This window comes from Cynocephalus volans, chromosome 8, assembly GCF_027409185.1.
Source record: "Cynocephalus volans isolate mCynVol1 chromosome 8, mCynVol1.pri, whole genome shotgun sequence".
NCBI lineage: Eukaryota > Metazoa > Chordata > Mammalia > Dermoptera > Cynocephalidae > Cynocephalus > Cynocephalus volans.
The window spans coordinates 132,999,688-133,017,150 of record NC_084467.1 but is presented as its reverse complement, the minus strand read 5'-3'; the positions used below and the strand labels follow the sequence as shown (position 1 = coordinate 133,017,150).

The following is a 17,463-nucleotide window of genomic DNA, read 5'->3' as shown; positions in this document are numbered from 1 at the left end:
ATACATTGATCAAAAATGAAGCAGAGATGTCCTATTCTTCCTCCGTGACTTAAAGATTTTGGAATCGGACAAAAGTGGATTTTTTCACAATATACTAGCTGTGTGGCCTTGAGACTCTTGGCCTCACTTTCATCATCTATGAAATGGATATAATGATAGAACTCCAGGCAGAGAGTTATTACAATGTTAAAGAAAGTCCCGAATGAATCTCACTTTTGTAGTATAGACTCCATAAATCCTAGCTATAGTTATGGTTAAAACTATTATGACAATGGTTTAACATGTGCTAGCCACTGTGTATGTGCTTTGATAAACATATGCCATCCGTTCATTTCACAGTGATAGAGGAAGGCAGTATTAATATCTGCACTTCATAGATGACACAGTCACTCGAGTCATTAGAACTGCTGTTATTGTCTGTATTTTGGATGATGGTTGTCAGCACAGATCCTGCAGAAGCATCCCTCTAACAGAGTTGTGGAGTTGTTGATTCTCAGAAAGGAAACAACCTGGTCTCACCTTTGGAAGATCCATTTCCAAGTCCATGTGTCACTGGGAGTGTGAGTGTCCCAAATTAAGTGGGATGATGAAATCACATTCTGCCTCCCTCGGTGGTATTTTCTGACCTCTCAAGAATTGGGCCCCAGCACTCATGGGCTATGGGGTTATGCCAGTCTTTGCTGTTTTGCCTCCCTCACTGTTTCTTTCTATTTTGTGTCTGGCAGGCAACTCCCCATCCGACGAGTCAGAGGAGCGAGAAAGAGACCCCAAGGTGCTGACATTCCCGGAATACATCGCCAGCCTGTCAGACTCTGGCGCCAAGCGCATGGCAGCTGGAGTCCGCATGGAATGCCAGAGCAAGGGACGATGCCCTTCGTCCTGCCCCCTGTGTCACGTGACATTAGGCCCTGACACCCCTGCTGAGCCGGTTCTGCTGGAGGTGACCAGAGCAGCCCCTATCTATGAACTGGTGACCAACAACCAGACCCAGAGGGTAAGAGGCCTGGGACTCTAGGCTCCCGGAGGCATCATCTACAACAGAGGGCTTCCTAATGGCCTGAGGAAGTGAAGGGCTGCGTTGAGCTCTGTGCTGGAAGATGGATAGTGGGGCTTTGTGTTTAGCTACTCCAGGCACCTAATGTGCTTAGATTTGCGTGTTTGCATATTAAGTCAAATCAGTGTATCCACAGCATCTATGGTAATATGATTCAGGAGTCATGACTGACCACTTGTGTAGATCTTTGAGCAAAAAGGGCTGGAAAGAAGCAGGCAGACAGGGAGTCACAACATTTGCAATGACCAAAGTCATTGTTCAAGGAACACTTATGCCTCAGGAGGACAGTTGTGGGGAGGAGGCTCAGCTCTGTCTCCCCCTTGTTGGCATGAGAGGTGGGCCAGCTCCCCTACTCGTCCCCCAGCCTGAGACCAGCTGCAGCTAAACAAGGAGGACGATCAGCACAGATCCCAAAGGGAAGGATCTGGCAGCCTTAACCTGGAGGGGGCTGGTTTCTTGCCCATCACTCTGGCCCTAAGAACACACCACCATGTCCATGTAGATCTTTCTGCCTTTTATTATGCTGCTAGGTCATGACATTCCCCAACCACTCCTCCTCTTTGCCTCTGCCTCTCCCTTTCCAACTATGCCAGGAGAAAATGAATGGACCCAGAAGGATAAGCTGGAGAAACATGGCTGAGTCAGTGGCTTAGCTCATTTGCCAACTCTCAGGCCTCCTCCAGGACATAAAAATCAGAATGAGTCAAAACACACAACAACGACAAAAATAAAAACAAGGAAATCCGAATGTGGGAATTCTGCGACGATAGGCAAAGGCAGCCTTGGGGACGAGACATAGCAGGAGTTGCAGCAGGGAGCTGCTCACCTGATTGAGAGGTGTGCCCATCCAGGTGGGGTGATAATTGCTTTCTTTTCTTTCTTCTAAGGGACACCTGGTGCATCACAGTTTGTTTCGTTGGTGATTCTCAGACCAACAGGAGGGATTTTGCATGTGTGTGTGTTTCTCTTGCCTTCCCACCTCTGCTACAGATATATCATTGAGTGTTGGAAAATGAGGTTTTTCACAGGAACAAAAAGATAAATTGTTCCTGTGGCCTACAAATTCTTCTTCAGTCTGATAAAGGTGGCTATGGGAGGAGGAATGGGCAAACAGACCACCAGAGGGCGAGCTTGAAAGGATGGAGAGACGGAGGGGCTTGGGTCACCATGGAGCTGCAAGGGCTTTAATCCAGTGCCCAACCCTCTCCTTCCCCACCCCACTTAGTCTTCTGTAAGCACCCACAGCGGCTGGTGCCCCACGAGCTCCTGTGCCACTTGTCAGAGGGCTCACTGAGAACCATCCTATGGAACAGGGCGCGCAAGGCTGTGGAAGAGAGAATTTGGTGTGAGAGAAGGGCATGCGGTCCATTCTTTCTGCAGGGGAATCTTAAGCAAAACAAGGAAGCTGAAGGACGTTTGTCTCCAGCAACCCACTTTCTGGGTCCCCTACCTGCCAAGCCTCAGCCCCGTCCTTTCTCCCTGCACCAGTCTTAGGAGAGGGGTTGGCAGATGCTTTCCATCTGGCCACATTATGAAGAGTTCCATTTCTAACCACATAGACAAGGTGGCCCTCGCTGGAGTTCAGTCACCATGACATGTTTCTTCTTTTCTCCTTTCTTCTCTAGGCATATTCTGCCTTTGCCATCTTCTCTGTTCCTCTGTTTTTCCTTCTAGTTTTGCCCTTTCTCCCAAAGAACAGAGATGAGGCATGAAGAAGCTGAGAAGTAAGCAGTGCTAAGTCATGATGTTAGTAACTCAGGGTGTGTCCTAATCTCTACTTCTCTGGTTTATCTTTGGACCCATTTTCTAACCTCTCTTGGGCTGATTGTCCCCCTCCTGTTAGACTAGATAATCTTAGATGCCATATTTCAGTCCAATCAGTGATTGAAACAAAGAAACAAGTAGGTCAAATCATATAACCAACCAGATATCTCAAACCCAACAAACTTAACTGACCATCTTCCAACCCAAACCCATACCTGTTGTGCACCCATCCAAGTGAATGGCACTGTCTTCCTCTAAGTTGCCCCAACTGGAGACCAAGGATGCTTCCTAGAACTTCCACATCATTCCCAACATCTATTCCATCTCCAAGAGCCACAAATCCCTCTTGAACCCATCCTCTTTTCATGATACCCCCTGTCACAGCCAATGTCAGGCATCCTTGTTATATCAGCTGTTGTCCTATTACAGTAGCCTTCTTACTGGTCTCCCTATCAGACCACCCAGAATTATCTGTCTAATATGGCCTTCTGATCATAGTGTATCAAAGTAATTTAATGGCTTCACAGAATCTACTGAATATAATCTAAAATCCTTAGCACATCGTTACAAGGCAGTTCATGATCCAATTTTGTTAGGTTGTTCCTTATACTATACCTTATACTCTATACTCCAAAATGTAACTTCTGCTACCTCCTCAAACACAACACTTTTTCTCTCATGCATCTGGCCCTTCAGACTTGCACCCCTCTGTCCCTAGAACGTTCTCTCTCACATTTCTGCCACCAGCAAGCTGCTACTATTACTTCAAGTTTCAGCTCAAACATTACTAGCTGTAAGGATCCCTTTCTTATTCTGCCAGGACAGACATTACCCTTCGCGTAATTCCCCACGTAAGTGCATTTGCACCTTTTAAAGCACGCATCATCTATTATCTCTGCTGTTTATCCCCTCTAGACTAGGAGACGTGTTTTTTCTTCTGTGGAATCCCAGTGCCTAGCAGTGGTTGGTGCATGGTTGGTCCTCTGCTAAATAAATGGATGAATGGATGAATAAATGGATAAATGAACGGATAGATGAATTTGGCTTGAAAGTTCAGCTGCTCTCCTTAGAGAAAAACAATAACAAAAACTGGAAAATTATATTTCTTTTCTGAAATTAAGGTTAAATCTGATAACAAACGTGGATTCCCCTTGCAATGCCTGGAACACTGTAAATATTAAGAAAAATGTAATTTCTCTTTCTCTTCTTTTCCAAAGGGTTCCTTCTTAATTCTTCTCTTCTACTCTCACCCAACCATTTGCAGTTTTATCTGTAGCCCAGGATTCAGAGAATGGTGTGAATCAAAGGTAGAAATTTAAAGCTTTTGGAGAAATGGCATTTGAAATGTGTGTCAACATAGGTGTTTGTCCTTAGTCCTTTGGATTGAAAATCTGATCATGTTTCTCCCCTGTTTAGAGCACTTTAATGGCTAACCATGGCTCTCGAGATGTGGTCCCCACCTTACAATGGCCCACAAGGTCCTCTGCCTCCTAAGGCACTCACTAAGCATCTCTTTGCCCCCCACGCTGTCTCCTACAGACAGACTAGCCTTTTCTAAATATTTTTTTAATATTAGCATTAATTCCTCATTACAAATCATAATTTTTCTTTATGCCCTTTATCCGACCTATCACTCCCCAAGCCCCCTCCCTCCTTCCCCCCATCCTAGTGTCCTTAGTTTTGTTCTCTCCTTCTGAAAGTTCAACATATTGTGATACTTTTCTTCCTTCCTTCCTTCCTCTCTCTCTCTCTCTCTCTCTCTCTCTTCTTTCTTTCTTTCTAGAAAAACTAGCCTTTTTTCAGTTGATTTGCTAAGTCAAGTTTCATTCAGGCTGAAATCTTGTTAATTGTGTTTTTTCTACCCGGAACACTACCCCAATTTTTGTAAACAGGGAAGTTTTGATCTATCCTTCAGAGTTCAGACCAAACATGACTTTCCCAGCTCCTCTGTAAGACTGTCCCCTTTTCTATCCTTTCTGCCATTGTGTGCATGTCTCACCCTTTCCCTTGGAGCCCTTCCCACAATTGTGGTTATTTGGTTATTTATGTAACTTTTGTTTGTTTGTTCATTGTCTGGCTGTAAGATTTATGTGGACAGGGGCCATATATACCTTGTGCATCATTGTGTCCATAATGCTTAGCACAGGAAATGGCCCTTTGCAGGTGCTTTGCAAATGGTTGTCAAGTGAAGACTCCATAAGGCAGCAGTCACAATTTCTTCTTTCTTCTACCTATCTCAAAGAAATCCTGTTTTGGGGGGTTTAAACAATTCACCTTTTGATTCGCGTTTGGTTCAGTCAGGCAAAGCATAAAGTGAGGACCTACTAGGCACCAGGCATCATGCTGGGAGCTGGTGGATACAATGTTAATTAAGAGCGTTGGATGCAAAGAGCCTGGGATGTGCAGTGGGTCATGTTGAACTCAGGTTCTGGCACTGCCCCAGTCCCTAACCCGTGACCTTGAGCACATCAGCTAGCCTCTTGAATTCTCAGTTTCCTCCACTGTAAATCATGACAACTCTTCATCTAGTGTTAGTATCTAAAGGGCCTTACAAATTATAAAACTCTACATAAGTTACAGTTATAATCAAGAATTTGTTCCCACTCCTTAGAGGCCCCCCATCTGGAGGTGGGTGGAGGGGTCCGTACAGACCTTTATTTCAGCTATTCTGACCTAAATGGCCTATTGGCCTAATGCCCTTCTTTTTCATTCTATTTATTTATTTATCTACAATTTTGCAGGATAGCTAGATTGCATTTCTCTAATTTACTGATGTAGAATTAGGTGAGTGTGGAAAAGAGAGAAAAGAATCATAAGGAAAAGTCGAAGCTGTAGGTGTTGAGTTAACCCAGGGAGAAAGCTCCAACCCCTGCTGGCTTGGAATAGCCCTGTGCCCTGAGGCCAGTCTCTCCATGCCCTTCCCCTTGGCTGGAGGCAGCAGGGCCCCACTGACGGGTCAGTACCCCATCAGGATTCATTTTCTCACCAGGGAATTGCCCCTATCACAAGTTATGTTACCTCAGTGGTCTAATTTTATCCTTTCATTTAATAGTAAATGTCTCTATGAAACCACCGCATGTAAAGAATCATGCTAGGCTCTGTGGTGGGTACAAAGTTCTACACAAGACTCAGCCCTATCATTCAAAGACAAAAATAATTGCTGCTATTTATTGGAGACTAACGTGTACCAGGTACTATGCATATAATATTTCATTTGGCATATATTATTTTATTTCATTCACAACAACCCTATTTGAAAAGTGTTATTTTTATCCCATTTTATCATTGAGGAAACTGAGTTTATGTAACATGCCCAAGGTCACATGGCAGTGATTGGCAAAGCTGGGGTTGTCACTCAGGGAAGACTGCTCCGGAGCACAGCTCTAGCCTGTGTGCCATGTTGCTGCTCCTGCACGTGGTCTGCTAAGAAATACATGTCGAATGCCTAATCACCACTCAAGGCAGCACTGCATAAATAGTGTAAGTGGCGTACAAGGCATGCCGAAGGAATGCAAAGAAGTACTGGGGCAGGGTGGAGAGGCAGAGAAGGATGCACAGACAGGCACGTGAGAAAGGACCAAGTGCCTCTGGGCAGAGGAAGAGTGGGAAAGACAGACCACCCAGGTCATCATTCTTAGAGCCGGAGGTGTGGAATGCTGGAGTGGAATACAAAAGAGATGGAGGGGGGATATGATTTGCTTCCAAGGTGATAATCATTAACCATATCTTCAGGGATGAAATGTTATGCCAAAGGGAGAGGGACACCCCAGAGGTCCTACAGGACTCAGGCTTCCCAGAAACAATATCCTGGGGTAAGAATTTTCAACCACAAACTGGTGAAGTGGTGAATCAACCTGCAGGCTGGAAGCAATTTAGGCCCACGCAGAGCCTTGACGCTGTGTCTCTTGATTCTGATGACCCAGCCCTGGCTTCCCAACACTGACTCTTTTTTCTGCCATCTCGTGCAGCTCTTGCAGGAGGCCACCATGAGCTCTCTCTGGTGCTCAGGGACTGGAGATGTCATTGAGGACTGGTGTCGATGTGACTCCACCGCCTTCGGAGCTGATGGACTCCCCACCTGTGCGCCTCTCCCGCAGCCCGTGTACGGTTCCCTTTCTCAGCTTCTCGCATGTATGCCTCAGCATCAGTCAGTAAACAAATACTGAGTGTCTGCTATTTGCAAAGCAATAGGCTGGGACCCAGGGAACAGAAGGAACATGACACAGTACCTGCCTTCGTGGAGGTACTACTAGCGGAAGCAGACGCAGAATTTGTTATAGCAGAAGAAATGGTGTGAAAAGTGTTATAAGAGACATTTAAAGAAAGTCTGAAGAGATCAAGTCTGAATTTGGCTTCACAGAGGAGGTGGCACTTGAACTTCTCCTTGAGGGTGGGAGGACGTAGGACAGTGTGGATAGAAGGTAATGGGGTAAAAGTGCTGTTGCAACAGAGAAAGTTAGAGATCTCCAAGGAGAGCTTAACTAGACCAACAACGCAACCACTTACCCAGCGCTTACTGGTGCCAGGCACTGTATGGGCCAGTTAGATACTGGTGCCAGCCCCTCCCCCCATTTGATAGATAAGGAAATTGATTCAATGGATTGTATCATTTTTCCAGAGTAACAGAGCAGGAAGCAGAGCCATGGCTAACAGGACATGTTCTTAGCCATTTTAGTACAGAGAGGATAAAACTGAGAGATGATTTTGGGTAGAACCAACAGGGCTTGGTGGCTGACTATAGGGTGAGGAGGAAGGAAAGTTAAAAATGGACTTAAGGCTCATGACTCATTTGGCTGAGAAGATGAATAGGCCACAACTGAGAAAAGAAGCATTAAAAGATATGCAGGTTTGAGGGGAGCCCAGTTCTTTTTGGGCTAGCCTTGGAGTGGCTTTGCTCCAATGGCAATTGCCAGGTCAGAGGCTAAGATGGGATAGTTCTATAGAGATGTTTGCTGGGCAGATAGAAAGATGGTCTGGAGCTCTGCAAAAATGTAAGCACGAGAGATAAGAAGATTTCAGTCAACCCCGAAGAAATGAGAGATGGAACCGCAGCTATGAGCAAGGATGCTCTGGAACAAGTATCACGTGGAAAGAGCAGAAGACTGGGGACGAACATTAGGGGGTGTGCATTTGAGAGGTCAAGAAGTGCCGCAAAGGTGCCTGAGAATGAACATGCCCAATTTCTTTCCCGTCAGGGGAAGTCTAAACAGAGCTGCCAAGCTGAGGGGCCGGGGCCCCAGGCTGGAACCATCTTAGCCTCTAATTATGGCATGGGAGTGAATCTACAGAAAGAGCATGTCTGATAAAGAGTGCTGGTAGGACAAGCTGGAAGGGCATGACCCCATGGGTTGGTAAGGCAAAGAAAGCCCAAAATGAGGATCAGAACCTGCGGTAACTAGAAGGCTGAGCAAGCAGGAGTGAGGGACTGCAGGAGGAAACCAGCGGCAGAGAGGCTGCCCTCTGGCCGGCTCCATGGAGGTGCGGGTGGACATCAAAGGGCCAGGACTGGGCAAGGAGAAACTGAGAAAGAGAACACAAGAGTGAGTATCATTGCAAGCCAACGTCTTCTCTTTTCTACAGTCTTCCTCCTCGATGTAGGTGGTTTTAGAAACGCCAGCCATTGGCTTCTTGCTCTTTACAGTCATGACTTGAACCTCTCAAGTTAAAAGAGGATCAAGCTCATTATTAAAAAAGTCCTTTCACTTAGTAGAAAGAGAGCTACTGGAAGAATTTGGTGCTGGTAGACGGAGTCACCAGATAAGAAAGCTACCTTTGAAGCATAACACCGAAGCCACCAAACAGTGATCAGATGGACGGGGGGTCCAGCCGTTATGTCGTAGGGTTGAATTTGTCTCTACATCTGCATGTACTAAACGTCATAGCTAGAGATCAAATTGGACGAAATTTTATAAACAGGAAACATCCATTAAGGACTTCACTTTTCTTGTCAACTCCGATCACTTCTTTCAGTAGCAGTCCTTAGTTTCTTGCATTTTAATTGGTAGATGGGAACAGAAATGCACTCTAATTTTACACAAGTTCGTGTAAATCATACACACTTCTACTTCCCAGAAGAGGCCTCTTTTAGTCCATATTTTCACGGAATTTGTGTTCTCAGAAAGTCTTAGTTGCTTACTTAAGCTTCCTAATGCTTTTTCTTCAAAATAGCACTCTGCATATGACTCTAATTAATGAATTTGTCAATATCCACAGTGTTTTGAGTCTATTCCATCTTTAATGTCATATGTAAACTATTCACTTCATAGGAAGCCACTAGCAGAAGAACATGTGTTTTATATTATTTTCCCACTAAATGAATTCCTTATTATTGCTCCCACAGCCTCCCGTGATTTCTTGTTGAAGTTCTTATCACACATTATTATAATCACATGTATATTTTTATTACCCACTCAGCTCCATAAAAGAAGGGGCTGGAGTGGGCTTGTGCTTTGCTGCATTCCCGGCACCAAGCACATACTCACAAGTAACGGGTGCTTCATAAACATTTGCTGAATTGAAATTGAACATTGCAAATGGTTTGGTGTGATCCATCCACAGTATCTTGCCCAGTGATCCTTGAGACCAATGACAGGCACCTGTGAGCTGAATGGAGGGTAAGGAGGGCCAGGATTTTGGATTGTCGTGAGATATGGGAACTAAGAACGGGGTGAATGGCAGGGATCTTTGTAAAGGAGGGAGGCTGGAATGAGCAAGAATTGGGAAAATTCCCAGAATCCAGTGGTCTAGGAAGAAACAAGGAATTGGAAGCAGGAGGGAAACCTGAGACACATACATGAAGTCAGAACAAGGCAGCGAATTGAAACCACTTGGACAATCAGGAGATCCATACCAGTGAATGTCAATAATGATTATTGAATCTCTGCAAGGTACAAAGAGGTATGAGTTGGCAAGGCATGACAGCGGTCAAAATGGACAACTTGTAAAGAATGAGGAGACTATGAATTTGGAAAAGCAAGGAAAAATTGAATTGGGGAACTAGGATATTTAAAGACATCCAGGAGCAAAGGCAGAAACTGAAATCAGAACCTGAGCAAGCAGGCATAGGACATCACCCCAAGAAGAACTTGACATGTGGCCAACTTTCTCTTTCCCAGTAATGACATCTGTGAGTGTTACTTCCAAACTGAGCCTGTCCCAAGGCCCAGCCAGCCGATGGCCTGGGGAACAGATACATTAGTACCCATAGCAAGAAGGAAAGCCACAGTTTCCCCCACCAGCAGGGCAGGTTCTGACAATGTTATGGAAATTTAGCTAATTGTGGTTTTATTAATGCGGGGTTCTCCTGGACACCACCTTCAATGGGTTTTAAAATGGGCATTACACATACATTCTCTTAATATTTTTCAAGAGAAAATCCAAAAATTGTAATATTTTTAAACCATATACAGTAGTACTACCCCAAAAGCCCTATCCCCTGAACCTTTCAACATGCAGACATTCATTCATCTTTGACTCACCTACTTATTTATTTATTTACAAATATCGGTTGAATTCCTAATCTGTAACAGGCACTTAGATGCATAAAACATAAACCTCAGGGATCCTCAGACACCTTGCTACCTAGTGAAAGAGACCATCCCTCAAAGAGATCATTTTAGTAGTTGGTTAAGAAAGAAGAGTTTACAATGTAACCAGTAGGAAGGTGGTAGGTCTCAGCTGGGTCCCCATTTCATGTTTCTTCCTGTCTGTACTCAGGCTGAGACTCTCCACAGTTCATGAGCCCAGCAGCACCCTCGTGGTCCTGGAGTGGGAGCACTCAGAGCCACCAATTGGGGTGCAGATTGTAGATTACCTCATCCGTCAAGAAAAAGTCACTGACAGGATGGACCACTCCAAAGTGGAAACAGGTGAGCATCCCCCACTTCATGGGCGAGTCTCGATCCAAGGTGGTAAAAATAAAACGAAAGAAAAATGCCCTGCCTCGTGGCTCTGCTCCAGGTCCCCAGTATCCCAGGGCAGTGAAGGAGGAGCAGGGGGCAAAGCAGCTACTGTCTCTTCCAAGCAGCAGCCATCTTCTCCATTTACGAGTTTTTGCATGGTGAGCATCTGAAAAAGTCTTGTTTTGATTTTGCTTTTCTTTTTGTTTATAAAGGAGGTGTCCATTTCATTGCCTCCAGGCACACTTACAAAGAAACAACAATACGGTACACTAGTTATCCTAGTCCACAATTAGGAAACAATTCTCTGCTAACCACTGCCATGATTACAGAAAAAAAAGAAAAAAAAAAAGATTCCTTTGCTAATAACCCCCCTCCAGGCAAAAGCATGTGCAAACTGATGAGCTTGTACTAAAGCAAACTTGGCTTTTGTCAGGTCTAGCCAGAACAGGGAAGACTTAAAGGGGTAGAAACACCCCTGGAAAATGTCCCAAGCCTTAGTATTTCACTGTCTACACATAGGGAAAGGTCAACATAAACAATCCCTAAAACTTAACGCATGAGATGTGGTCATCAGCAAGGTGGTGACGACCATCATCTAATTCAGGGTAAATAGCTTCTGGTGGGCTTATCACGAGGCTTGGCGACATAGTCAGCTGTCTTCAGGCATAGGTAGCTGTCTGCTCCTTCTGAGCCCCTTGCTGTGATGTACACAGGTATCACTAAGGCAGGGCAGTGACCAGTGACCAGAACAGCCATTCTCTGTCCATGCCAAGAACATTTCACAAAAGAGGTCACATCTTGCCTTAGTTGTTTCTCAACTCACTCTGGACAAAATGGCTCTGTATTGATTGGTTAAATATGAAATAGTTAGGAAAGACTATTCCTTCCTTCTAGGTCTCCTTTTTCTACTAGGAATTTAAGAAGACCCAGTAATTTTAATGCTATGTTCTCTTTGAGTTGATTCCACGTCCTCCATGTTCGGCCATGGCTGTTACTAATGCCTTTTCCCTTCCTTCCCCTCTGCACAGAAACGGTACTGAGCTTTGTGGACGACATCATCTCTGGAGCAAAGTCTCCTTGTGCCATGCCAGCTCAGGTGCCAGACAGGCAGCTCACCACCATCTCCCTCATCATACGGTGCCTGGAACCCGACACCATTTACATGTGAGTGTCACACCCAACTGCCTAGTGTCACACACCAGCCTGCCCAAGGCTTTTCGCTGGTTCCATTTTGCTCCTTGAGTTCCTTTAGAGACTTGGCAGAAGACTTTGAGTCTCTGAAGTCTTATCCCAATCTGCATTATAGAGAGCCTGCCTGAGTGCTTAGGCAGAGTGGAGAGAATCTAGAAAGATAATGTTCTCCCATCTCTTAAGGAGTTTACAACGTAGAAGAGAAATATATAAATGACTAACTCTAACTTAAGGCAGAGTAAAACAGATGTGAGACAGAGCAAGGAACGTGTCGTGGAAAAGAAAGAAGCGATTAATTCTACCTAGAGTGGGTGTCATCTAAACTGGGTTGTGTAGAATTTCAGTAGGTAGAGTGATACTGGAAGAGGCACACCAGGCTCAGGGAACAGCAGGGCCGAAGGTGAGGAAGCAGAAGGAAAGTAGCAAGTAGTCCAGGAGGGCTGAAGTGGGCGGTGAGCACAAGTCCAAGGGAATAGAAGAAAGTGGGACTGGGAAAACAGTGCATGCTACAGGTCAGAGGAGACTTTTTTTTTTTTTTTTAAGAAAGGGAGTAGGATACCAAGAACTCTGCTTTAGAAAGCTAGCTCTAGTGGTGTTGAAATAATTTATAGAGGTTAGAAATGGTCAGCATTTTTCTTCAAAGAAAACACAATGAACTATATCATGGCACTTGGAATAATCCCATTCTTTCTGTGAACTCTTTCCCATTTCTCTCTGTGCTCTGGGAACAACTGTAAAATATTTGTGAAGCAGAGACATCAAAGATGCCAAAAGAGGAGAGAAAGTGATAGAATCTAAGTCATGATGGAAAAATCTGGGGCTAAAGCAGAATTCATAGTGATGGAGTTCTGGGACCTTTTGACCCCATCGGTATGAAAAACATTTAACAGTTTACAGATGAGGTCACAAGAATAAAGTCAAGGTTTCCAGAATAAATCATTTCCATTTCCACAGTTAAAGAGTTCAAAGACGAAAAGTGCTAGAAATTTGAGTGGCATTGATTGCAAGATGAATTTAGATGCTCAGGCTGAATAGTGTCAGTGTAGGAGCAAGAAATGTAACCATGGGCCATGCATGATGAAAGTAAGACACAAGTAACGCTCTAGATGATTTGGAAAGTATATATAGACATAGGTTATAGTACAAAGACCAAGCAATGTTAGTCTACTTTCTGAGTGATGCCACAGTGCCTTGATCCTCATCAGCTCTCCTGCTATTGGGAAGTCCTGGCCCTTCATGGAAGAGGAGCAGACAGAAGAAACAAAGATTTGAGGGCGCAGATCACCTAACCTGCTATAAAACATCTCAAACTCATTGCAACTTGAATTATCATTTATAATAAGGGCTCAATAATTCATGTCACTACGTCACAACTGTTAATTCAGAATTTCAAAGTTCTTATTGGAAGACTGTCCTGGTTGCGTTAGGGGGGCCAGCCTCAGGTTGGCCTGATTTGGCTGCGTTTCCTGATCAAAGACCTGGGGTCCATACATTCTCCCACTCCTGCTGTCCTCGGTGATTGGCCAGCATCACCCTCCTATGTCTTGTAAAACACAAACTTTTTCGGTCAACGTTGATTATGGAAGAAGTTGGAGACAACGCACAGGGCTAAGGAAGAAACAACCAGGCTCCACTAGGTGGCGCTGCAGATCACACGAAGAGGCGACATGGACGAGGGTCTGGGAAGGACATTCCGCTCCGGAAGGGTTAGAAGGATCCAGTGAAGCCTGTGCTGCTGTTCCTGGAAGAGGGAGAGAGCCCTGGATTGAGAGTTGAGAGTGCATGGGCCCGAGCCGGGTTTCATTTCTAAACATCAAGTGACTGTCAGCAAGGCACTTAAACTTTGTGCAACTAAATTTCCTTCTCTATGAAATGGGAGGAAGGCAGCCTTCATCTCTGGAGAGCTGACCATGTGTGGGTGCTTTACACTGAGTGTCTCCGGGAATCCCACGCAACTCTGTGAAACTGGAAAAGCTGAGATTCATACACTGGTTGTCTGGGGTCTTCACGCTGCGTCTTACTCCCAGCCTGCCAGGTCCCCTGCGAGGCTGTGGGAGCATAGCCTTACCGCCTCACGGTAGCGCACAGGGCTGGCTGTCAACCTGGGTCCACACAGGGAGGCCTGCACCTCAGCTTTTCTAGCTTCCTTGTCAACCTGTGGGTTTTACTTAGTGCATTTTAAAAACATTATTTTGAGAAGGGCCCATGACAGAAAAACAGTTACAAACCCCTAGTTGAAAGGGGTCCTAAAGAGTGTCTGGTCCAACATCTTCATTTTACAGTTGAGGAAACTGAGGCCAGAGTGGGGAGGAGACACACTGGCCTTCTGGCCCACTGCTCCTCATCAAAACACATGTTCACGAGACAGCCACTGTCTTTCTGTGCCTGGGACAGCAGACAGGTAATTCAGGAAAAAAGGGAGCTGGATGGGGTGGGTCAGCAGAAAGCGCCCTGCCTGGAGGGGGACAGTGGAAAGACACAGACAGAGCAGCCAGCCCTTGACAGGAGGCTACAGATCCTCCGTGCACACCAAGTTTCAGGCAGTTCAGACCCAGCCCTGGAGCCAGAGCCGGGCTGTGTGGTTCCCACGCATGCAGGCCCCCACCATTGTCATCACCAAGTCTCTGACAACGAGCTGAGCAGTCCTAGCCGGGCAGTGGAAGGGGCCCAGGAGCTTTGGACAAAGCACTAAATGTACCTATTCATGAGCCCTCTGGATTGGCAGCAGGGCTTATCTCTTCTGTCCAGTAATTCCAAGTAACCTTCTTACTGTCCTAGGAATATTCCATGGTGGGAACGGTAATGTTAACAATAAGCAGAGAAGGCCTTCCTGAAATGACTGCACGTGGCATTTCCACATGAAAATGGGTAAAATGTTCCCTGGGCCTTGAAAGTACAATGAGCTGGCCGCTCTTTCAGTGTCCCTCTAGGACCAAGGGAGCCGGCACCGCTGAGGAAGGGCTCTTGGGTCAAGCTCTTCTTTGCTTAGAAGATTATGTAAGCATTTTCTTTCCTAATACCTATATCTGCTTCATATTAAAGATGAAATATGCTATTAAAGATGGTAAGAGCTTAGGAACCTAAATTTTACACTAATTTCCCAGTCTGAATAATGCAAAAGTTCATATCAGCACAGACATTTTTGTCCCGGCTCGGGATCCAACAGAGCTTAGCTGAAACTTAGAGCAAGGCAGGTCTCAAAGCAGAGCTGCCTGGAGGAGTGGGACAAGCTCTGGGGGATGGAGGTGGGTGTTGACTGAGAGAGAGGGTCCATCTGACAGCCAGGTGGTACCTGAGGCTTAGGACATTGCCCATCATAGTCCAGGGAAACTGCTAGAAATTAAGGGTCGAGGAATAAATAACAGTGGGATACAAAAGGTGGCTGGAACCCAGCCATAGACAGCCTAGGGCAGGCGACCCTTTAACATACCAGCAGGCAGCATCCCATAGCCCATCAGTGGGAACCAGACTGCAGCCCTGACCTGGAGGTCCAAGGCCATGCTCAGGGCCCTGGAAGGCAGACGGGAGAAGGCATAGCAGGGCCAATCTCGCAGGGGCTGGGGCACCAGACAGGTTGGGTCTCAGCAGTGGAAACCAGGGTGGGGACTCAGATGTACAGTGAGGGAGGGTGGGTGCTGAAGGGAGAGGGAGAGAGCCAACTGTGAGAACCAGGCACAGGGCCAGGCCCGTGCCCCAGCCCAGTGACCTCGCCATCCCCAGAGCATCAGCACAGGCAGAAAAGGGGCTCCCCTCTCCTGACTCTGCTGAGAACTGACTGTCAGGATTTCAATCAGGGGAGAGTCTACAACAAAGATCAAGTGAGCCCACCTCTGGCCAGGAGATGGATGTCCTACACACCAGGGGCCCTGTGTCAGGATGTCCAGTGAGAGAAGATTCACTCGGATCCCTAGAGGGCAGTCCTACTGAGGTTTGCAGGATGCTGTAAATCTTTGGGCTTTCTTGCTTCCTACTCTCTGAAGGGACAAGTGTATAAGGGAGAATTTTGCCCCATGCAAGAATCCCAGACCACAAGGTGCAAGTCTGAAATTGCCCTGTGGTGCCTCTGGGCCCATCCCTGAGAGCCTGAGTTCAAGGTGGTCTATAGCAGGTGAGCAGAGGAGAGAGCTGGCACCTCACCTGATCCTGGGTTGAGGGACTGGATTCAGAAACAGAGCTGGTTCCATACAGGGCTGATCAAATGCACTGGTGCAGGCTTTGGCGGCCTCAGTTGGATTCTAGAAACAGTACCAAGAAGCTGATGAGGCTTATGGGGCCAAATGAGGGAGAATTCTGTAGCTGCCGTGGCTAGGGCTGCCCTGAGAAGCTGTGTGGGGCTGGGTACAAGGGCCCACGCAGACCTGGGAGGACAGAGATGCAGGGAGAGAACAGGGGCTGGACCCTGGGTTTTAGAGCAGAGTCAGGGTGGGGTTTAGAACTAAGCAAGACTGTTGGTCAGAATGTAGGAGCAGGACATGAGGCAGAAGGTGGGGGGATGGGTCTGAGCCCCGCTGTGCAGATCGGAAAGGAGGTGAGGGCTGAGCCCTTGGTCCTGGTCTGACAGGGAGGAGGCCATGGAGCCCTGTGGGAAGCCAGCAGCTGTGGCCTGGCTGCCACGTCCTGAACCTAGGCAGGTCAGCCCATCCTGAGTCTACCCGGTCAGGGTTCCTGGTGGGATGGAACCTGCCTGCGTGAGGACTGGGGGAAGGTAGGGGGAGGACAAATGACATCTCAAGATGCACAGGTTCTTACACTGACCATTCTCTGGGCTTCTTTGTGGGGAGGGAGTGGTGGACAGAAGTCTTTTCTCTGTGGAGAGAAACACACGTTTCTTGGCAGAATCATAGGGCAACATTGATTTCTTTTCTGTTTCACAAGTTCAAGTGTTTCGGGCCAGGCTGACATTTACCTGGGCCACTCTGTCTTAGGGCATTTCCCTTCCTTTCACCTCTCTTCCTCCCTGCAGCTCTGCCAAGAGGAAAGAAAACCCATATTTGCGGATAAATGCAGCCTCCTGTAGTGACACAGCAAGAAGGGAAGGGGTGAGAAAGCCAGCATTGGTGGTTTTCTGTGGACGGCCCACTGGGTTATCAGAGGCCCTGGGTGCAGACGCCAGAGCTCATGTTCGTGGGTGTGTTCAGATTCCCCTCTGAGCAGCAGAAGCCGAAGTTTCTCTGTCTCCTCTCCATCCAGCTCCATTGCACAAAAGGGAAAGTTTATGTTCAGCCTTTAGTAAACAGATTTTCATCCTCTTCCTGGGAGGGCTCTTAGAACTGTGTCTTCACAGCGTTGGGGGATTGCTATGTTTCCTGTCTGGATTCGTGTCCACAATGGGGAGCATTTCGGTGGGACAGATGAGCTACATGTGGGAACGAAGTGTCCAGCCATAGGCAGAACAAGACCCTCCACTCCAGCTGTTTTGTTTCTGACTTGAAAGAGTGAAACTGTCCGCAGTCCTTTGCATAAAAGTGTCAACTGGGCACAGGACAGAACAGAACTAATATGATTGATGCAGTGTCATAAAGCACATAGTGTTCCAGGTCTTTCTGTACGTTA

General features: G+C 46.5%; 1 protein-coding gene across 2 annotated transcripts in view; it reads left to right on the top strand.

The window, feature by feature from the left end:
* The window catches only part of ASTN1 (astrotactin 1), a 294,586-nt gene that overhangs the window by 262,235 nt on the left and 14,888 nt on the right, over window positions 1-17,463 (top strand). For both annotated transcript variants that reach the window (XM_063106058.1, XM_063106057.1), the window contains exons 17-20: window positions 726-994; window positions 6,787-6,920; window positions 10,535-10,686; window positions 11,748-11,883. In XM_063106058.1, the coding sequence (XP_062962128.1) occupies window positions 726-994; window positions 6,787-6,920; window positions 10,535-10,686; window positions 11,748-11,883 (691 nt within the window). The remainder of the gene's footprint in view (window positions 1-725; window positions 995-6,786; window positions 6,921-10,534; window positions 10,687-11,747; window positions 11,884-17,463) is intronic.